The sequence below is a fragment of the Balaenoptera physalus genome (genome assembly GCF_965194825.1).
Source record: "Balaenoptera physalus genome assembly, chromosome: 16".
NCBI classification, from domain to species: Eukaryota; Metazoa; Chordata; class Mammalia; order Artiodactyla; family Balaenopteridae; genus Balaenoptera; species Balaenoptera physalus.
The window spans coordinates 29,527,575-29,550,832 of NC_138898.1; the positions used below are offsets into that span (position 1 = coordinate 29,527,575).

Here is a 23,258-nt window from a genome sequence, read left to right on the forward strand (position 1 = left end):
GACTTTCACAAAAGTAGAGGAAGAAGTAAAATGAACTCTTACGTACCCATCACTGGCTTCAGCCATTACCCACTCAAGGCCAGTCTTGTTTCATCTCTGTCCCTTCCTCCACAGATTGTTTGATAAATCCCAGACATTATAACATTTCATCCCTAAATATTTCAATATGAGTCTATAAAAGACTCAGGCTAAGAAACTCAGATCTTTTGATTGCTAGTCCAGTGCTCTTTTCATACTGCATCGTGGTTGTGTTACTTATACAAGGATCATGCCTTAAGTTGAGGGAATGAATAAATGAATGAATGAATGAATGAAAAGCAACAGTCCATCTTTATTCTTTCCAAGAAGAAGTTAGTTGCTCAAGTTCTAAAATGATCTTTTTAGAAGACCAGGACACCAAAAGAGAGCTTCAAACCATGGGCTTCCAAGTCAGGCAGCAGCAGCACCCCATGAGTTCTGGCCAGAAATTGCCAGCAGGCTGATTTTCTGCCCCTCCCTCGCCACTGACAAGCCACGGAGCCTCAGTTTTCCCTGTGAGCTGCGAATGATATGTGAATTAGGGGCAAACATGGCCTGTTAAGGAAAGCACTTTTAAATTCATATACCGCTTGATACCCTTAGGGGGATCATTATCACAATTATCATCCAAATCACCCAGAAAGACAGAAAATCCACTTGAAGGAGGCTCCCTGGCTTCCTTCCTTGTCTCCTTATCTTGTCCCCTGAACTCTGCATGTCACTCTCTGTGCTGATTTCTTTGGGGTTTTTTTCCTGCCCAGATCAATAACAATGATGACTATGGTGTGATTGCTGGGAACTGGAGTGGTAACTACACAGGTGGCCAGCACCCAAGGAACTGGAATGGCAGCGTGGAGATCCTCAAGAAGTGGCAAATTTCTGGCTTCAGGGCAGTCCGATACGGCCAGTGCTGGGTCTTCGCTGGGACCCTCAACACAGGTATTCTGGGTGTGATGTGCCTTTCCTCGGTGGGCAGCAGTGGGGTACCCCAAGGTACCATCTCCACTGCACCCCGAGTCCTCAGACTGCCCTTGACTTGCAGCGCTGCGGTGTTTGGGGATTCCCTCCCGAGTTATCACCAACTTCAACTCAGCTCATGACACAGACCAAAATCTCAGCGTGGATGTGTACTATGACCCCAGAGGATGGCCCATGGACAAAGGCAGTGACAGCATATGGTGAGTGTCTGGCCCTTTCTGAGCACCACATCTGAGCAGCTTCTCCCCAGCTCTCCCCAGCTCCTGGGACCCAGCTCCAAACAGGAGTTGGGAGGCAAGTACCATGTCAACATATGGTTTAGAGTGGAAATGCTATCACGTCTTGGCCTTTTGGCTAAGATCAAGTGTAAAATGAAAATGCTGAATCTAGCAAGAATCTAGCAAGACCCGAAACAGCTCTTCTCAGAGTTCTGAAAATTCTGATGGTCTACTTTATCTCGCCGCCAGATGAAGGCTGTTATACCAGTGAAAGATATGATTCCTGGGCTCTTCCCTGAATTTGTAGTGCCCACTAGACCCTATGCTACTTTAGAAGATAAACACTGAAACTATTGATTTTCTAGTAATAAATATAGATTTATGTCACTTCAGGCAACCCATATGACTTTTGGGTTTTCTTAGAGAAAAGCGACACATTTTCTCTTATGCATATATACTTTCTGTGTATCTTGGTTGATAGAACAAAATGTTAGCTTATTCTGGATTCCAACTGGAAAAAAAGAAGCTTTATATGTAACTGGTCATATATATTTCTAACCATAAATATGCTATGTGCACACGTATCTATCCACACACATATGTATGTAATATATAATAGATGCCAACTGGAAGTAAGTTATCTAAAACTTATAGACATATATTCATAACTTTGTATAGCTGCATATATACATAAAATAGGTATTGTTACAGCTATTTAGGATTATACCATATGCCAAGTTATTACCAGATGGCAACTGAAAATAATTATGTCTATATCTGTATATACACACAGATATCTATGTGTCTGTGTATATAAAGTACTACATGCATGTCAATAATCCATTGTTTGAATCCATTTCAAAGGCTATACACACACATAATCCCTCACATGCATATACTTGTCTAGATAACCTGATAACAGATGCCATCTTATTTCCAGATGTTCAATTCTGAAATGGTCTATAAAAAAATTCTTTATTATTTATTATTCCCAGAATAAGTAGATCCAACTTTACTGAAATGTACTCAGGGTAACTAATAAAGTCAAAGGAATATTAAAATTAACAGAAAAAGCTTTTAAAACAAATAAACAACACCCCACACCAATAATGGCACTGAGTAGTGTAAGCATCCCCTCCCCTCTGAAGGGAGGGAGGAGTATGAATTCACTCAAGGTCACATGGATTCTAGGGTTTAATGGGGAAGAGAAAGCTTATTTCAGATGTTCTTTCTTAATCTGCCCATACACAACGTTTCCCTCTAGTGGCACGGCTACTTACAGAGAGGTTTTTTTCCCGAGCTTCTCATAAATGAAGGTCTTTTCTTCTCCCTGTTTTTTACTTTTGTTACTGTGTCCAAAATCCCACTGTAACCTGTTCTGATCCTTGGGGCAATGCCATTCCTGACTTTGGTTTCCTTCACAAAAGGAGATGCTTGGTTCAACAAATGACTGATTTGGGGAAGGGGAGGTCCCCTTTGGCGTAACCCTTCTGTGATCAGCCTGCACACTAGCAACTGCAGAGAGACCAGAATGCTTAAGGCTCAGTCCCTCCACTGAGAGCACATCTGGTGCTGCTAGGAGATAAGGAGTGGGGAGGCCATGAGTAGAAGCTATTTAGCAACGTGGGATGGCGTGGGGTATGCCAGGTGCATGATTCAGACAGTAAGCACTGTGGGAATTCAGGGAGGGAGCCATCAAGGAAGACTTCCTGGGAACAGGAAGGTGGGGCCTTTAAGCTGAATTTGTAATTAGCCCTGAGATCTCTTGGTTCCTGGTTCATGCTACCACTCCACATTAGCTTCATAATTCATTCCAAATATAATCACCTTGGGGCAAGTCTGGGCCTGTGGAGACATTCCAGGGCGTCTCCACTGTCATTTCTGTTGGCCTCATTGCAGGGTGTTGGGCCCTAAAGCTGTGATTTTTCCTGGGAGTCTCATCCCCCCTCATCAGAACCCTCCTCAGAAAGCAGTGAGAGCTGTGAGTCCCTCCCCATCCTCCTCCCTACCAGCTGTGGGTGGGGAACCAGCACTGGGTGGTGTGCGGACAGGGAGTCCTGAACCCTAGTTCCAGCCCCACTACCATCTGGCTCTAGAACTTGTGAAAGCCACTTCATGTTTCTGGTCCCCAATTTCCCCAGCAGTGAAATATAAAGGTTGGCCTGAAACTAGATGTTCACTTAAGTCTCTTTAATTTTTTATTCTCTGAAGCTTCAGCTTGCCCCACTTTTTATGTAAGAGCTACCCCTCCCAAGGGAGCTATCGCATCCCTTCAACATGGTTCCCACCAGGGGGTAGTGGGGGAGCTATCCCACGAGTCATTTTCTGCATAGAGTGGAATTACTAACCTATTATTAAAAGGACAGTTTGGGTTTGAACAGAAATCCTTCCAACAGAATCTTTGTATGTTGCAAATGTTAAAAGATTTTAGAACCTTGTCCAGATTTGCTTAAAGTAATAGAATGTAAGGATCAAGTGAGGTTAAGCATCTGAAAGTGCTTAATAATAATAACAGCAGCAACTAATAATTTGCTGAGCAATTGTTGTGTTCCAGGTAATGTTCTGAGTGCTTGCATGTACTCTTCAGAAACAATGAAGTAGGTACTATTATGAACACCCCATTTTACAGCTGAGGAACCTGAGACACAGAGTCGTTCACCCAAGGGCAGGTAACTAGAAAATGGTGGAGCTGGGATTCGAACCCAAACTATGAAGCACCAGAGAGATGCCAAAGAATGGTATCACTATTCCTGACTGATGTTTGAGGATTCTGACCACTTACTTTGAGATTTTCCAGAAAAGGAGTGGCTGGACACCAACCAGGTGGCAAAGCTGGGTTCTTAGTTTCACACTTAGGCAGCAAATGCAACTTTTCTATGATACTAGATGCTGTCTCAGGAGCTCAGTGGGGAGAAACAACTTGCCCAAAGTCAAACTGAAATAGCATCCAAGTTGGAGGTGGACCTAGGTGTCTGTCAACAGGACTCTCCCCAGTCAAAGAACATTAGAGCTGGAAGGGATCTTAGAGAGAGACCTACTCATTTCATAAATGAGAAAACAGAGGTCCAGGGAGAAGCACCAGTAAACAGCTGGAGACATTCAGATGCTCTAAATAAGTGTTTAACTTTACATAAATTCCTTAACTTTTCTGTACCTCAGTTTCCCATCTGTAAAATGAAGGGCTAGGTCGGGGACCTCAACAATTTCTTCTAGATCTTTCTTTGAATCACATTACAGCATCCAGTGGGGTCCATTTTCTTCTAAGCCATTCTGCTCATGACAGTGGTTGGACTTAAAAGGCACAAGGCTCTGGAGTTTTCACTTCTTCGGAGTCAGGACACTCTGGGGGAAGCTTCTTTAATATGGTTCCCTTCTACGCCACTATAAAGGAGGTTTCTGAGACCTGCAACCAAATGATTTGGAACAGTTCGGCCAAGGTTACCTTTATCTTGACATTTCTGGCTCGTTTTCTTATTTCATTCAACTTGATTCCCTGGTTTCTCGAGTCACAGACTTGACTCTATTTGTAGCCTTTTGTAGAGCTCCGAGGTGGAAGGCAGATGGAGATTTCCCAGCCCTGTGGTCAGGGAGGTGGAGTCGGTCAGTTCTGGAGAAGAACTGTCAGAACCCATACCCCCCACTCGAGCCCTGGCTCCTAACGCATCTCTCCATGGCCACCAGCCTCCACTAATACTTAGCTAGTCCCCAACGTACCTGGAGCAGCTTGCTCAGACCCACAGCAAGGAAACCAAGGCTGCAAGAGTGTCCAGGTTCCAGAACAACTCAATTCAGTGAGCATGCTGTAAGTACTGCATGCCAGACCCTGCACTGGGCACAGGGCCCAAGAGGAGTGAGATACAGGAATCTCGCTAGAGGAGTTCCTAGCTGCATGAGAAGCTGGGTGATTACGGAGCAGATGTCAAATAACTGAATCATGCAAGATGCAGAGATAGCACAGAGGTAAGGTTGGCACCCTCTGAGTATGTTAGGAAAAGATTTTCTGAAGGAGGTGGTATCTGAACTGCATTTGGAAGGACAAATAGGCAGAATGGGTAGGGATTTGGGTCACTTTCTAGAGAGGGTCTCCTGACCCCATGAATTCAGAGGTAAGCATAACTCAGTTGCTGTCTCTAGGGGCAGTGGTTTATAAACTTCAAAGGTCGCATGAGAACTGATTTGAGTGGAGGGAGCTGGGAGGGGCGGGAATCTGCATCTTTTTAAATAAATGCCTCAGTCTGTCCTTTTCTTAAACTCCTACTCCTGAAACACTCGAGACAGGAGCAGAGTCCAAAGTTGGGAGGTGGGAAAGAACGTGGCACACAACCAGAAACAAACCTGATGGTGCATTTGAAAGGCACATACATCCCAAGTAACTGTGAGCAAAGTGCTGGCTTTCAAATGATGGAGGGACCAGGATGAACTTGTTATCTGCTTTGTCTTAAATTCCTGCCTTGCATTTAAGTATTCAAACATAGCTACTTACCAATCTATGTTAACCAACCCGCCCTTATCTAGAGCTCTCTGCCAGGAATGAGATGAATGTGAAACGTGGTGTTCTCCCTGTTTCTTCATCCTCTCTTTCTCCTTTCACCCTTCTAGGGTCACCTTCCCACACTCCTGCTTTCTCCTGGGTGAATTCTAACCGATCTTAAGGACCTATTCAAAAAGGCATTTTGTGGGGCTGCCTGGAGATAATTTTTATGATGACTTTTTTTTCACAATTATAGGAAATCTCAGAAATATGTAAAGAAGTAAAAATCATCTGTAATCCTATTGTTCACATACTTTAAATATTTGATAGTTTTCTATCCAATCTTTTCTTTATTCGTTGTTGTTTTTATAGAATTGGGATCATACATTTTACAAAGGCATGGGTAAAAGACGGAGCATATGATAGACACATCCTACTTTTCCCCACACCTGGAAACCAACTACTTCATAGTCTTAAATCATGTGTTTTTGACTAAACATGATATTATGAACATTTTCACAATGTCATTAAATAATCTTCAAAAAATAAGATTTTAAAAGTATCATATTCCATTGAATGGTTAAACCATTATCTCTTTTCCTGCTATAAACTATCTCCTATTCCCTATGTTACCTATCCCCTTTTTTTCCTACTGTAAATAACACAGTAACGAGCATTGTTATATGTAAATCTTGAGCACGTCTGTGATTAGTCCCTTAAGAAAGACTCCTAGTAATGGTATATCCTGGGTTAAAGGGAATGGACATTTTAAAAGCATCTAGTGCTGTAGCCTTCCAGAAATTTTGTAATGATCTATGTTTCTTTACAGTAGTGAGAGTATGTGCTCTTCCCACTCATATCATTGGTTGGTATTATTTATCATTATCTGTTTGTTTACCCCTTATGACCTTATTCCTTCTGTCTTGTTTTGGAGCTGACTTTTTAGCTCTCCCCTTGTTCTCTGAAGGATGTAGCAGGGTCACAGTGCACCTGATAAGTACTTAGGGAACACTTCTAACTCCTTCTGACAACTGTATAGTGTAGAACTCCCAGTGTGGTCCCCATAGGAAGTCTTGCAGGTTTCATTTTACAACATGCAAAACAAAAACAATCTTTTCCTGATTATAAAACAATAAAAAAATAAATTAGTGAGAGTAATAGTAATATAGCTACCCAAAGAAAAACACTAACAACATTTTGAGATAGATCCTTCCAGACATTTCATTCTGTTTATGTGCATTGAGTGTTAATTACCCAAATGGGACCAAGTTAACAGTCTATTTTATAATTTTTAATATCTTTCTTGTCAATAAATTAAAATTTAGAGGGACAGTATAGTTTAGTAGTTAAAAGCATGGACCCTGCAGCCCTCTGCCTGTGTTAAAATCCCACTCTGCCTATTTACTCACTTTGAGACCTTGAACAAGTCACTTAACTTCTTCTCTGTGCCTCAGTTTCTAGAACTGTCAAAAGGAGATAATAATTATTCCTATTTTATATGAGCATTGTGAAGATTAAATGAGTTAATATATAAGACAGTTAAAAAACTTAATAATTTTCTGTGTTGACACAACTGTATTAGCTATTAGTGTTTATATAATATACATATTTTTAAATATCTATTTTGTAATTATAGAATTACAGAAGTAATAAGTAATTTTCATTATAGAATATGAAAACATTACAGAAATAAATAACGTACAGCTTAGTTCATATGCACCAAAATCTGTCCATGAGCACAATATATACACCAAACCATTATTTAAACTATGGTTATCTAAGATAATAGAATTATGGGGGACTAACTTTCACTGCTTTTTTTTTTTTTTTTTTACTGCTTTTTTAATGTATAATTTTCTAAATCAAAATAGTTTCATCATATTAGTATATATTTTTATAAGCTTATACATATACATATACACACTATTTTATAATTTGTTTTTCTTACTTGGTCATACAATTTAGACATCTTCCATGTCAGTGCTAGGTTGATTTTCCTCATTCTTTTGGACCACTGCACGATATTCTCCTGCACGGCTGTGCCACAATTTATCTGACTAATTCCTTATTGATAAATTTTTCCTCCATTATTTTTGCTATTACAAATAATGCTTCAGTGAACATCTTTCCATGTACATCTATGTGCACTAATGTGAGGGTTTTTATAGGAGAAATTCCTAGAAGTGGAACTACTGGCTCAGTGAGTATATAGATTTTTAAAGGTGTTTCAAACTCGTTGCCAAATTGCCCTTCACAAATGTCATACCAATTTAAACTCCCACCAGCAGTGTATAACACTGCTTGTTTTCCCACACAATGATGAGTATCACACAACAATGTGTATCATCCTATGCTTTCATCTTTGTCAGTCTAATAAGTGTAATGGTATTTCTTTGTCATTTTAATTTTCTTTTAATGGTGGTGAAGTTAAAACTATTTTCATATGTTCAGTGATCATTTGTATTGCTTATGAAAATTGCCTGCTCATTGTCGATTTTTGGCATGTTTGACTTCCTTTTTTGTGTCTTTTTTTTTTAACATCTTTATTGGAGTATAATTGCTTTACAATGGTGTCTTAGTTTCTGCTTTATAACAAAGTGAATCAACTATACATGTACATATATCCCCATATCTCCTCCCTCTTGCGTCTCCCTCCCACCCTCCCTATCCCACCCCTCCAGGTGGTCTTTTGTGTCTTATTGATTTGTAAGTACTTTATAATATTCATTATAGTAAATCTCTGTCTAGTATACATGTTGCATATATTTTCCCTGCTTAATTGATTTTTTTTCAACCTTTTTTTCTCTCTTCTTCAAATTGGATAATTTCTACTGATCTGTCTTCAAGTTTACTGACTCTTTCCTCTGTTTTCTCTATTCTGCTAGTAAGCCATCCATTGAATTATTTAATTTCAGATGTTGGTTTTTTTCCCAGTTAAAATTTTCCATTTGCTTCTTTTTTTCATATTTTCTATTTTGCTGCTAAGAGGCCCCCTCTTTTCATTTGTTATGATCATATTTTCCTTTATTACACTGAGAATAGTTATCATAACAGCTTCAAAGTCTTTATCCAATAATTCCAACATCTGGATTATCTAAGGGTTAGTCCCTGTTGATTGTCTTTTATCTTGAGGACAAGCTACATTCTTCTGGTTCTTTGTATGTCGACTAATTTTGGATTGTATCCTGGACATTGGCTTCTTCTTGAGTCTACATTTTATCTTAGCAGTATACCTGAGGTAGACTCAAACTGCAAATTCTATCTCACTTATGGTGGGCAGCAGCCCAAGTTTCAGTTCATTTTTTAAATTTTTAGCTGGACTACTTGTAGTTTGCCTCATATATGCCTAGCTCAGAGGTCACCCAGAAGCTTAGGCAGAGTTTATATACAAATCTGGGTCCCCCTTTCTGATTCTTTCCTTTCCAAGACTTCCCCTTCACTCTCTAGCAACCCTGGTTAACCCAGGCTCAGTTTCTTATCTCCCCAGGTCAGAAAGATGTAGGCTGTCTGTTGGAGTTTTTACTGCCCTGCACTTTACCTCAACTGCAGCCTGTCCTTAGGGGCAAGGGCACCAAAGTACAACTTGCCCCATGCTGGCCCCTTCCTAAAAGTTTTGGCACCCTCCCAAAATCCTCCTGCTTTGTTTACTCTCAGATAGCTGTCTTTTGTATTTTTTTCCCCAGTTTATTGTTTTCTGCAGTAAGGACTGTCTATTATGAGCTTATTCCCATGCTGGAAACAGAACTATAGTTTGTTTCTTTGTTTATTTGGTATATGCAAGTTTAATATTTTTACCTAGTCACACTTATCATTCAGAAGTTGGTTCTCTGCTTAAAACTATCTTCTCCAACTCATGAGTATAACAAAAATTTTTTTCAAGTTGGATAGAACTTGAATTTATGTCAGACTTACTTACATTTTCTTCTAAGTTGGACCCAAAACTGCCAAGCCAATGTTTATGTAGTTGCTGTGGGATTGGAGAAGGAGAGAGTAGAGGGCAGAATCAAGAATGCATAAAGCTTTGGCTAACTGGTTATACCTGCTGAGGGAGGGGACCAATGACTGAGACATATAGATTGGGAGACAAGGGGCTGCCATTGATGAAGAACATTTTAAGACTGGTATATGTCATTCTTCAATCCGGACCTCAGCCCAAGGGCTTTGTGGCTCTTAGCCAGACCTGTCACTCTTGCTGCAACCCCATTCATTTTCATCCCACATGAAATACAGTAGTGTACCCCAACAGGATGCATAGGAGAAAGCTGTGTGGGTTTGCTTGCTGGATTCTGGCGCTAACCTAGATCTGTTCTGCTCCTCAGAAAGGCAGTAGAACATAGTGGTCAAGGACCTAGGTTTTGGAGTTAGGCATACCTGGGTCCAAACTTTGACTCTGCCATTGTTAGCTGCTTAACTTCTCTGACCCTCAGTTTCCCCTTTTAAGAGATGTGCATAAAAATAGTACCCATTTAACAGTGCTGTGAGAATTTAAGTGTGACAATGCTTGCCAAGGTCTAGCACAATATCTGGCACAGAGTAAGCTCACTTGATGAGTATCAGGGTGCTGCACTGTCAGATCAGAGATGTGGTGTTTTGCCACTCCTCTGCTGTGTGGCCTTGGCCAAACTCTGTAGTCTGTGCTTCTGTCTGCAGGAATTTCCACGTCTGGAATGAAGCCTGGTTTGAGCGGACTGACCTAAGCCCATCATACAGTGGATGGCAGGTTCTGGACGCCACCCCCCAGGAAAGGAGCCAAGGTAACCAACTCTCTGACGGCCCCCTTCTCTGGGTTTGGCTCTAAGTCATGACCTCTCGATTCTTTATAGTGGTGGACAGCGGCACAGCAAGGTCACCCAAATCCTCTCTACCTCCAGAGGGCAGGGAGGGATTAAAACAAAAATATTTTGAAAGTAGATTTCCCTCCTAATTTTCTTGGTTCGGGCTGCTATTAAAATGACTTCCATACCTGCACTCACATGGCTGCTGCAGAGGCCCTGGCATGTGCCCTGCAGCAAGGGAAAGGAGCCGTCCCCTGCCAACCATGATTCTCCTGCACCACCTCTGGTAGCCCATCCCTCCCAGCACAGAAAGCTTCCAGTTCCCCATCGCCTTGGGATTTAACCCAAATTCCCTGGCTCAGCTCCAGACCTCCGTGATCATGGCCCCCATCGCCTCTCTCACCTTCACATGTGTCCCCTGCCAGGCCGAGCTCTCCACGCAGGCTGGCCTGGCCCCATCCCTGTGCTCCCACCTGTGGCCACTCTCCCATCAGAGCTTGGGTCTCAAGCTCTCCAGGAACCTTTCCCCTTCCCTCCCCTGACCTCCAGAGCATTCTTGTCTGTTACCCTCATTTTCAGTTGTTTCTTTCAAACTTAAAAAAAAATCATAAAGGTCATATAGGCACATGGTTTAAAAAAAATTCAAATAGTTCTAAAAGGACTTACTTACAATGAAATTGAAGTCTTACTCCCTTCCCCAACTGCAGCGTCTCTACCAGAAGCAATGAACGTTAGATTTGGGGAACTTGGGTGTGAGGAGGGTAACCTTCCAGATATTTTCTAGGCCACTATTCAACCTTTTCACTACAATCCACTAGCAGCTATAAAATCAAGTTAATGGGTTGTGACCATCATTTTAAGAAATGAAATAGAATATCATGGAAAGGGGTGGGGGAAAGGAAAGGAAAAGAAAATATCAGGGTGCATTGGACATTAAGAATAAAAATTGTCCTGTGGAATTTTTGTTTCAGGGTCATATATGTGCCATGATGTAAAATCTACTTATTTCTAGAAGTCATGGTAAAAAAAAAAAAAAAAAGGTTGAAAGTCACTGTTTCAGGCTTATAAAAGCGTGTGTGTGTGTGTGTGTGTGTGTGTGTGTGTGTGTGTGTGTCTTTGTTTATTTGTTTTGTAAACACAAATGGAATAATACTCTTGTTTCTATTCTGCTGCACCTTGCTTTTTTTTCAGCTAGGCACTTCATGAATGAAACTATATCTGTATATCTATACCTACATCTACATCTATATCCATCCAACCATCCATTCATCTATGAATCTATCTATCTGTCCATCTCTCTATGTATCCATCTACCTACCTACTTATCTGTCTGAGCTACCTATGCTGAGTGCTCGGGAAGGGATGATGGTCAGGGCTTGGGACCCCAAAGAAGCATGACATCCCTGTGGGCTGGGTATGCAGAAAAGTCTTTCAGGAATAGGGGGGTGATTTGGGAAGAATGATTTGCAGAGTAGAAAAGAGGCAGCCCTGAGCACAAGACAGCAAGACTTTCCCCTTTAGGAAACAGACTGAAGGCAGTGGGTCAGCACAAATTATGCACCCACAGAATACAGGATTGGGCCGTCTTCTGTGGAGGTGGAGTCTCACCAGAGCACTATTGCAGAAGATAACAATAGCCCCGGAATGTCTTGCTGAGTGCACAAAGAGGGGGGCAGACTGTTGGGGTTGAAGGAGTTTGGCAGGGTAGAGGCAGGGGAGTTGGGTGGTCATGGGTGGGCCCCAGAGGAGCAGGCCATGGGGTGTACTGTTGTAGATGGGCCTGGGTTTGGCATGTATCCAACCTCTGCATCCTGGCCCCCAGGGGTGTTCCAGTGCGGCCCTGCTTCGGTCATCGCTCTCCGAGAGGGTAACGTGGACTGGGACTTCGACATGCCCTTCATCTTTGCCGAGGTTAATGCCGACCGCATCACATGGATCTACAATGCCCGAACCGGTAGCCTGAAGAAGAATTTCTCAGACTCTTACCTCGTTGGCAAATACATCAGTACCAAGGCGGTGGGCAGCAACACTCGCATGGATGTCACCGAAAATTACAAGTACCCAGAAGGTAGGAGGGGGTGTGGATGGGCTGTGCCACCCAGGGCTTAACGGTGGGAAGACAGCTCTGAGGTGGAGAAGGAAAAATTGCTCATACTCCTTCCAAATTGTCAGCCAATTCTGCCTGAATGGTAGAACTGCTCCCTGGCATCTAATGCCCAGCTCCCCAGACTGTTTCCCATGGGAACAGAACCGTCATGAAAAGACGTGGTACCAGTGGGAATTTGCCACAGGACTCAGGCAGCTGTCAGTCCAGCTCATCTCCAGCTGTGCCCCTTTGCCAATTACACAACTGGGATGACAGCACCATGATTGAACATCACAGGGAGAAACATGGCCCCCATGAGAGACCCCCCGAGGGCCTCTCAGTCAGCCCACTCCCCTAGCCTCTAAGAAACACAGGCAGGAAACATTCTCTGAAAAAAGAAATGGACAGTCCCCCAAGATGTGGGGACTGCTTCGTCTGCTTCAGAGGCCTCCCCAAAAGCCAGATGAGGTGGGCTTACACCATGAGGACAACGCCCGAGTCCCTGAAATCTTTAGCATCCACATGAGTGCTGGTCTCCCTAAAGTCACCTAGAAGGCTAGTTGCTACGAGGCCACCTTTAACACAAATTACATTTGTTGCTCTATTTAGGAAGTTGCTTTCAGAGTCAGAGACTTATCTCTTTGAGGAGTCTCAATGGTGACAAAAGTTCTACATTTGAAGGTGATGTTCATTTTTAGAAACAGGCAAAAGTGAATTAATGCTTGCTCTAGCAGGCCAATCACTCCTTAACGTGGTCAACATGTCACTCTTTCTAAAATACTTTGAAATATTTCCTTCAGCCGATCCTCACTGCTCGTTCTGAGGTGTCAAGAAAAGTGCTCTCATGAAGGTGCCCACGTGCCCCCAAAGTGAACCCCACAGCTCCGTACCCTGCTGACTTCTGCTGTTGGCTGCCATTTACAAAACAGGAAAGCTGAGCAGGGGAGGTGGATGAACCTCTGGGTGTGGTATTTGTGGCCATTTTGAGGCACGACTCTAGGGTGATGAGATTGGTGCCCTCAGTTGGACCCCAGTCCACCTATGCAGGCCATTCCCCCAGCTGGGGTCAGATGGCTTTTCTCTCACAGGCCAGGGGGACAGGCCGGTGTGTGACAAGAATTCTCAACAGTGTCATGATGTAGAAACAAGAGTAGGGACCAAGGAAAAGATAACCCCGGGCAGGAGGTGAACTCCATCCTACCCCTTATAACTGTGCAACCTCAAGCAGGATTCTTAGCCTCTCTGATCCCTCGTTTTCTCACTTGTAAAATGAGAAGAGCAAGGCCTGTCTTCAGTGGGATTTAAATGAGCTAGTGTACAGAAAGTGCCAAGGGCAGTGCCTGGCCCATAATGAGGACTTAATAAATAGTGATGATTTTTATCAACTTGAACATCTGCAACTTCATTGAAATGACCTCCCAGAGGGACTTCTGAAGTGCACTGCTTACACGGTTGTGTGATTCTGTGGGGTTCCTTACCTGACTGTCACACCTTGATTCTGCTTCTTGGGGGCTCTGGCTGTCCCAGCCAAACCTCCTGAGCAATGGGAAGGGGCCACGGCCAGATTGGGGGATCCCTGCAGGACCCCTGGCGATGACCCAGTCCCTGTGTGACAGCAGGGCTGATCACATCGCCTGATGTTGACCAGTCTTCCTTACCTAATGATTCCAGCCTTTGTTTGATGGCCCCAGGGAGGAAAAGCTCATAAAATGGGTTGCTAAGCATTTGCGCAACAGCAACACCAAGGGAGAAAACAGCAGCAGGAAGCTTGGTCTTAAGTAAGCCTGGCAGGTGACCTATATAGGTATGTGGGCTCTGAGCCTCATTGTGCAAACACACCGGCTTCGAGGTTCTGGGCACAGAGGCTCAGCTCCCTGCACAGCCTTCAGACCTGGGTGTGGACTTACAGCTCGGCTAGAGAATGGGAACGCACCAAAAGGAACCCAGCCCACCAGGAGCTATCAGCTTGGGTAATTTGGCTGCCTGTCTTCTTTTCAGTAAGGTGTGAGGGAGGAACTACTACACTCAGGTCTAGACTTCTGGGGACTGGCCCTCTTTCTGCCCCTAATTCCCAGATTACCAGTCCCTTGGACCAGTAGCTCCTCCTCTTAGGGTCTTAACTCTAATGGTTGGCCTCTGAGGTCTCTGCCAGTTGTTACATGTAACTTATGGGAAAGACCTCACTAAATTGTAAAGTGCTTCTAATAAGTCAACTGTTGCCTTAAAATTTCACAGGTGGGTTGGGGAAGTTAGGGGGCAAGGGCGTAAGTATGGTCATTCTTTGTGTATCTCTGTCCGTGTTCCTGGAAAGTCAATACCTTCTCCTTGATAGTGGATCTATCTTCAGGTCAGGCAGGGAGCCTTATGTGCACTGTGTGGTCTACCCTGGCTCAGAGGCTCAGAGTTGGTTATCAGCTCTTAGCACCCCAAGAGCTGTGATTTTTAGGCCATGATCTTGGCCATTCTCCAGGGACTGTTTATAGCATCACATTCAGCAGCACCCATGACCCAAGTCAGAATCAGAAACTCAACCTGTGGTTCAGCCTTTGTGTTTATGAAACCTGAACTCTCTCGACAATTTAAAATAGTCGTAACCTGGAACCATAACAACTGTGGGAAGTTCTTGTCAACTGACATGGACAAAAGTTCCACTCTTCAATTCTCAAAGCATCTTTAGAAACAAAGCAGAATAACATGGTAAACTGGTTTGAAAATTTTTTCAATGAAGTTAATTCTAAATCATAACCTTTTTTTCACTTATGAACTTACTGTAAACTTTTTTAAGCTCAGTTTTTGTTACTTTTAAATTATCTGTTTTTTCTTTGTCTCACAAAGGACCATTTATCAAAAGAAAGAAAGAAGGAAGGAAGACAGGAAGGAAGGAAGGGAGAGATCTAACCTAATTAGCCTAAGCAAAATATCAAGCCGTATAGTAATTTTATGCACCTTTCCCTACATCTCCATGGAAATTTAGAGCTGATTGGAACAGCTGGGATGTGAGCCTCGTGTTAAGGAGGATGAAATGGAGACCTGCAGAGGTCAGACACTTGCTTGAATCAGAATCGTTGTGCAAGCAGCAGAACCAGTGTTAGTTCCAGGCCACCCTTCCAGGCAGGACGCTGTCCTTTGTCCAGGTTGCCACCGCATCCCTGAGATGCTTCTCTCTTTTCCCACCACACAGGTTCCAGCCAGGAAAGGCAAGCATTTCAAAAGGCTTTGGGGAAACTTAAACCCTACATGGCATTTAGAGCAACAGCTGCAGGAAGTTTGAGCACAGCGGAACTGAAGCCCAGCATATCCGGGAAGTTCAAGATCACTGGCGCACTGACAGTGGGCAAAGAAGTCAACCTGGCCCTGATATTCAAAAACCTAACGAGTGATTCGAAGACAGTGATGGTGAACATGACAGCCTGGACCATCGTCTACAATGGCAAACTTGTACACGAGGTGTGGAAGGACTCCGTCACCCTAACCCTGGGTCCCGAAGAAGGTAACTCATCCTGTAGGTTGCTGGGGTACCATGCACCCAAGGTAGCTGGTATTCTCTTGGGATTGGAGAGTTCCTGTTGGAACCGAGTCAACTGATTAAGGAAGGAACAGCACGTGGCCTCTGTGGTTAAGCCTGGGGTTTTGAAGTTTTGGAGGCTGCTATTATGGTGAACAGTGCAAGTCAGTGTGGTGCCAACCAAAATCCTTTTATGCCCTGGGGGAGGAAGGAGGGAGGCTTTGGCAGTTAATAGACACACTGCAAATACCCCTTACAGGTACATACCACTTTGTCCAGTGTGCAGAGTACTTCCTTATATATTCGTATGTACTATCACATTTGACCTTCTAAAAGGACAGATTTCAGTATTCCCTTTTACAGAGGTGGAAACTGAGGCTTGGAGAGATTGTGACTCGCTTAAGAGATTGTGTCATAGCTAGTAGGTGGCAATGCCAAGTCTTGGTCCTAGATTTCCTAATGCTAAATCCAGTGCCACCACCCATTTTCTAGGTTTTATTGCTGCCACCCCTCCCCCATACCAGCTGCCACCCTACCCCACCCCTCCCCACCCCACAATGAATCACTTTCTGGGTTTGACCCTAGAAGGGTTGCAATATACCACAAGGCCTTGAACCCTCTCCAATGTTCCCCCACAGGTGCCAATGGGTGGGTGGAATTTCTTGATTCCCAGCAACAGTGATAGGTTTTCTCGGAGGTCTGAGCCTCTGGGAGGAACCGTGACTCTGTACTCCTGGGTAGGATAGACGGGAGGGGACCAAAGTAGAGGAGAGAGAGTCTGGGGCTGTGGAAGGATTAGAATGCAGGTGTGCCCACATTGGCAAAATCCTTCAAGCTGTTATGAAAAGTCTGGACTTATACAAAGCAGATTAACAAGGGTGGGGTGGCTATTTGCTTCACATAAGGAACTAATAAAAACTGATTAATTACACAGCCCATCTTGAAAGAATTCTGTCTGCAGAGAAACTGCAGAGAAACGGTAACACCTCTGTATTACACCTGTCAGAAGGCAGCATCCCTAGCAACCTCTCTTCTGGCAGAATTTAGCAGAAATCTTCCCCATACCAAGAGCAACTGCCTGGCTATTACTTACCTTCAAAGCTCAAGGGAAGAGCTATTTCTGTAGACCGAAAATAATTTACGTGAGGTAAATGGTTTTTAAAAAGCCGTACTTCTGCAAGAGGCAGCAGAGTGAAATGGGAAGGGGAGGGAGGAGGCAAGTGAAGTGGTCCTGGAGGCCTGACATCCTAACCTACTTTCTGGGCGATGCTGTAAAGTCCCCCTCCTTTTCTGAGCCTCAGGGTTCACTGTCCAAGAGGGCTGGACCAGCTGATGCAAGGGCCTGTGTCTCCACATTTGGGGCAGGCTAGGTAAATCCCTCCAGGGCTAAAAGCAGAGACAGCACCTTCCTCACAGACTTTCCTCAAGGGGTGTATGACCCTGTGGATGCGGGGGCCCCCCCAGACCACCCAACACGACTGCATAAGGGAGGGGGGAGTGCCCTGCACCCATTGGAAGGGGAGGACCCTCGCTGCCTGCCCTGCGAGTCAGAGAGGGGCCTTGAAGCTTGGGGAGGAGCCAGATAAAGGGAGGAAAGCTGGGGAAGGCCTTTGCATCTGAGGGGACCTTGTGAGTCAAAGCTTGGAAGTGATAAGGTACCTATTTTGTCAAAAGGACAATGAGAAGCATGGGAGAGAACGTTCTTTTGAGGGAGAGAGTCACGAAGGGCCATACTGAGGGGTCTGAACTTTATTCCTGAGGCAGCGAGGGGCCATGGAAGATTTTTGAAGTGACATGGAGGAAGAGTGACATGATTTGGGGGGGAAAGTGCTTCTAAAGCCTATCTTCTGGTGTGTGGGGATGTATTGGAAGCAGGGGAGACCAGAAGTGGGGAGATGGTTCAGATGCTGTTGCCATAGAATCCCAGGCTACTGGATGACAGGGGAGGACCCAAGCGCTTATTTAGCCCTGGCTTCCCTCGTTAGTTATTATTGTGTTGTCATCATTACTGTTTTCATCATTGGGCAATGAGTTAGTCCTCGTATTCTTCCCCTGCCCCTTAGAAGGAAACTTGCCCTCCGATATTTTCCAGGACAGGGAGGAGGCTTCAGCCCCTATAAGCCCATCCAGCCAGAGCCCTGGGTTCCCCCTGGCCCCTGCTCTGCAGCCTGCACAGAGCAGACAGATGTTTCCCACAGGGCCTGGCAGGGAGGGCTCAGGCAAGCCTGGGCTCCAGATGTTACCAGCCAGCTCACATCGACTTGGCTTGACATCAGCTTTTAAGGTTTCGACCCCACTCCCTCTCACTCTGCTGCCTGACTTCTCCTTCCAGAAATACAGCATCCTGTAAAGATCGCATATGCTCTGTATGAGAAGTACCTGAATGCAGACAACATGATCCGGGCCACAGCCATGTGCCAGGTCACCGACGAGACTGAGGTGGTGGTGGAGAGGGACATCATCCTGGACAACCCCACCCTGACCCTGGAGGTAAAGGGGTGCTGAAGGGGTGCTTCTCCAGCCAGCCCAGCCCTCCCAGACCACAAAGAAGGCCCTTCGCTGCTGTCAGGCCGAGGACCGGGCCCAGCTCAGCTCCAGCCTCTGCCAAATGGATCAGCCAAGAGTTCCACTCAGAGTAGCGTCCTTGGGACTTCCCTAGCGGTTCAGTGGTTAGGACTCAGAGCTTTTGCTGCAGGGGGCGCGGGTTCAATTCCTGGTCAGGGAACTAAGATCCTGCAAGCTGTGTGACGAGGCAAAAAAAAAAGCAGCATCCTTGCTCCCTGTCTGGCAATATCCACAGGCACGTTGCCCTGTGGCTTCTTTGGTTGCAGCTCTAGACCCACTGGCAATGCCAGCTGAGAAGTGGCCAGAGGGGCTCTTCAGCTCACTGCTGGACATATGCTGTGTCCTGGGCTGTGCCAGGCTTGGGAATCACAGGGGGCCACAAGGGGTGGGTCCTGACTGCAGGAAACCCACAGTTCAGCCCCCGGACACATTTGTAGAGCAAATAAGAAATGGGCATAACTCACGTGCATCTCCCGACTCTAGACCCCAGAGTTACAGAATTGTGGACTCTTAGAGACTGAGTCTCAAGCTCCCATGTCCTGCCATTTCATATATCAGTAAACTGAGGCCCAGAGAGGAGAAGGGAATTTCCAATTACTGCCAGAGCCAGGGCTAGACCTCAGGCCCTTTCCAGGGCATCCAGCACATCCAGAGCCAGCAACAGCATCTTCCCAGTGGTTGAGAATGAGGATACCTCATTTTTTGGCTGCAGGTTCTGCTCCCAGGCTCCCTCTCAGGAGCCAAGGCATGTGGGGGCTTGCAAGTCGGCGGGAGGCACTTGGGGCCACTCTGTTCCTTCCTTAGCACTGGGGCTGGAAGTATTTGGCTGACTCCAAGCCTGTCCCTACCCACGCCAACCCCAGCCCAGTGTGGAGACTGCCAGAGCCAGACAGCACAAACCTGAGGGGTGAGAGCCTGGCAGGGAAGGACAGGCAGACAAATGGGTCAGGAAGATGGGATCTTCCCATGGGATCCCATAGAGAGCTTCATGGGTCAGGCTCCTCCCGAGTCTGCTGTACCATCTGTGCCAGCGGTCTAGACAGAGATTGCCTTTTTTTTTTCCATCGCGGTGCCACTAGCCTCCCTAGCCCCAGATTTCTAGAGTACTTGTGGCTGCCCTAGTCCCACCCTCCCTAAGCTACACCCCAGCTTCAGAGGTTCCTGATGTCAGACAGAGGGCAGGGGGACCCAAGGCACCCGCTCCATGCAGCTAGCCTGCAATTGAGCTCTTTCATTGTCCTGGTTAGTCTAGATTGTGCTTCAGAATGGGGGGAGGGGGGTGGTCCATCACCTCCAGGGCTAGGGAGGGGGTACCACCCCTGTTGTGGGCCCATCACTGTGGTTGTGAAACAGAAACAGCCCCCCCATTGGGAAGGACTAGAACAGAACTTCTGGGCTCCAGGCTTGCCTTCTTTCCTGCCCACCGAGTTTTCATCCTCAATCCATGATTGTCCCCTGAGCTTCTCCTGCTTCCCAGGACGTTTCCAAGAAATGCACCCCATCCCTGTAGAATGACAGGCAGCAAGTGTCATTTCCCACTCCTCAGGCTGCAAAATGAAACATTTTGCATAAAAATTATCAGTGTTTAAATGAAGATAGTTTTTCCCCCATTATATTCCCTTATCCAATATCCTCAAACCTGCTTATAGCTTTCTCTTTAATTCAATAATTTTACTCTACATCTTTTAGACTTCCATATCAAATCAGCTTTGTCTTTCAAGAGAGTGTAACATCTTTTAAAAGGAAATCAGAACACACACAGCCTGGAAATATTCCATCAAAAACTTTCTTATTTAATCTTTTTAAAGGACATCTGCTCTTTCTTCTTTTGGGCATCTTTGTGTGAATTTGCTCTTAACGCAACCTCCCCTTACTTCAGCCTTCAGAGAATCAAGACAATCTCATCTTGATTGAATGACTCAATGCATAGCTCACTCAGAGCAGGGTACGTGGGTGATCTGTATGAAAAGATAATAATTTGGGTAAAATTCTATTATCTTACTTGATGCTGATTGGGAGTAGGCATTGAGGACTTTAGAACCAGACCATACAATCTGAACTTTGTTCCAAAGGGTGATGTCCTTCACATTGGCCCATGACCTACTGACAATCAGACACAGTCTTCTGTTGGCTCTTATCATCTTCTTTGGGTGCATGCACAGATTTAGGTCAATAGGACAGGGTGGTAAGCAGCAATAAAGAAAGGAAAACAAATACACGAAAATCTCAAATTGAATATCAGTGTGAAAAATATGGCACCGTTTATGTACTCTTGTGTCCCAATGGTATAAAGTTATGCTTCACTCTTCAAATCATGTCATACTCTTAAATGAGTTCCATGGGAGAAATTATGGTATAGATCATGGTCTCTAAAATGTTTCAATTATGCACAAATTATTGTCAGGCATTGCAGGGTCTAGCAAGAAGATGTAAAATGGTTGCAGTGAGAATTGGTGGCAAGAAAAAAAAAACAAAAAACAAAATGAACAAAAAGCAGCGGCCTCTAAGGATCCTCAACAGAAGAAAAGAAATCCACCAGTCACCCAGTTTCGGTTTCTGTTTCCAAAGCACTTTCTTCTGCATCCATGATCTCATTTGGTCCCTTGTAGCCCAGGGAGGGAGGCGGGGAGGGATCAGCCCTCTTTATCAGGGAGGGAGTCAAGGCCCAGGGAGATGACATATCTGCCCAGGCTTGGCGGCTTTTCAGCAGGAGCACAAGCTTTCATCTTTGGGAGCAAACAAATAGTCCAGGGTGCTTCTCTGACCAGAAACCTAGGTTTCTCCAGGCCCTGATCAAGGACCCTGTGCAGACCACATGTGGCATGTCCTCGGAAATGGGGACTGCCCTTCCCGAGATGAACTGAGAAAGGGCCCGTGAACCCAGCTGGGAATTTAAGCCCTCTCAGCCGCTGTGATGTGCTGCCTCTCCTCCACGCCTGGGTGTCCTGTCTGTATCCTGGGGATGACAGCAATTTCCTAGGAGCCCCCTGCATGGATGTCGCTGGAACTTAGGAGGACTAAACCTCCTAAGGATCGTTATCCTGCCTTCCTTTGTCCTCAGCAACATCCTCCCCATCACCAAGTCTCCGGCACAGCCCCGTCGGCTCTCATCAAGGGCAGATGAAATGAACAGCCCAGCCCTGACTCTGTCAACCCCTCTCCCCACAGGTGCTGGACCAGGCCCAGGTGCAAAAGCCTGTGACCGTGAAGGTACTCTTCTCCAACCCGCTGGATGAGCTGGTGACGGACTGCAAGCTGATGGTGGAGGGGAGCGGCCTGCTGCTGGACAGCCTCAAGATCGAGTGAGTCCCAGGCTGAGGGCCCAGTGTGGGATGGTGGGAGGGGAGCAGAGGAGCCCTCCCCAGAGCCCGGGGCAGGGCAGACAGAACTCCTCTAGCCTCTGAACTTGGGAATCTGCCCATAAGGATATACGTTTGCATTTGGCTTGGGGGTTCACCAAACTTGAACTCAAGGGAAGTCCAGGTCACCAGAGCTTGGAACTGGTCCTCATATTTGGGAGATCATGGGATCCACCCACCATGCCTTCCCCTGCTGAGGGGTCCCAGAGCTGAAGGGGCTTGATGACCCAGGGTGGCAGCTAGAGGGAGTTGAAGGAGCAGTGACCTTGACCAGAGCAGGACTTGAGGCCTCATGCTGACTCCTGCCTTTCCCCATCAGCATGCCAACCCTGAACCCCAGGCAGCAGTCCTATGCGGATTTTGAGATCCTGCCCACCCGGAGTGGCACCAAGCAGCTCCTCGCCAACTTCTCCTGCAACAAGTTCCCCGCGATCAAGGGCATGCTGTCCATCAAAGTGAACAAGTGAAGGGCCCAGGGGGCCCCATACAAACTTGGGAACACGGAGCGGGCAGGGCTCACCTGCGGAGTCAGTCCCCTGCCCACACACACTGTCCAGCCTGGGAAACTCACTCCGTCCCCCAAGGCAGCCTGGACTTGGACTTCCAGCCTCCAGCACCCACCCCTCCCTTGTTCCCAGGCTGGGCTGGTTTCACCCTGGCCCACGACTTGATCACTTTTGCATGTTCCTCAAGCTTCTCCTCAACACTGCCCACTCTGTGAGCTCCAAGACCCTGCTCAGCCCTTATACCCTCAATGCTGTGGGCACGGAGTGGCACCTGACCCAGCGGCTCTCCAAATGGCTATGGGGGGAGAAGATGGTCTGGACTGTTTGCTGATCCCCAGCCTGCAGTTGGCACATTCCTGCTTCTCTCTTAGGCCACTGTGGAGGTGGGGGGACGACGGTTAGCCATCTGTTGTAACACTCACAACCACACCCTCAAAATAAATGTTAAAAAGAGCGCTATCACACAGCACTGAATTTACAGGACTGCTGCTTCAACTAAGGTGGTGGAGAAGGAGAGAGGGGGGCTGGGGCCATGTCCTTCTGGAGGACAGATGGCCTTGGGGAGGCCGTGGTCTCTATGTTCCAGTGTCCAAGAGGAGTGGGGTTGTTCCGTGTGGCTCCAAATGCAAAACTAGGGAGACGTTTCAAATCAGTTTAGGAAACCTCTCTAAGATGATGTCCAAAAATAGATTGGCTGCCTTGGAGCAGGCAGGGAGCAACTTGGAGGGAGTGCCTTGCCCAGGCAGGCTTTGGGCACTCTCTGTGTAGCCAGGTAAA

The 23,258-nt window shown here is 45.8% G+C and overlaps 1 protein-coding gene across 1 annotated transcript in view; it reads left to right on the forward strand.

Moving 5' to 3' along the window:
- TGM3 (transglutaminase 3) overlaps positions 1-22,947 on the forward strand; it is a 41,128-nt gene extending 18,181 nt beyond the window's left edge. The window contains exons 6-13 of the mRNA XM_082428507.1: positions 780-957; positions 1,061-1,196; positions 10,336-10,439; positions 12,283-12,528; positions 15,728-16,036; positions 18,384-18,541; positions 21,785-21,918; positions 22,295-22,947. Of these exons, the coding sequence (XP_082284633.1) occupies positions 780-957; positions 1,061-1,196; positions 10,336-10,439; positions 12,283-12,528; positions 15,728-16,036; positions 18,384-18,541; positions 21,785-21,918; positions 22,295-22,442 (1,413 nt within the window). The 3' untranslated portion in view covers positions 22,443-22,947. The remainder of the gene's footprint in view (positions 1-779; positions 958-1,060; positions 1,197-10,335; positions 10,440-12,282; positions 12,529-15,727; positions 16,037-18,383; positions 18,542-21,784; positions 21,919-22,294) is intronic.
- Positions 22,948-23,258: the final 311 nt, after the last annotated feature.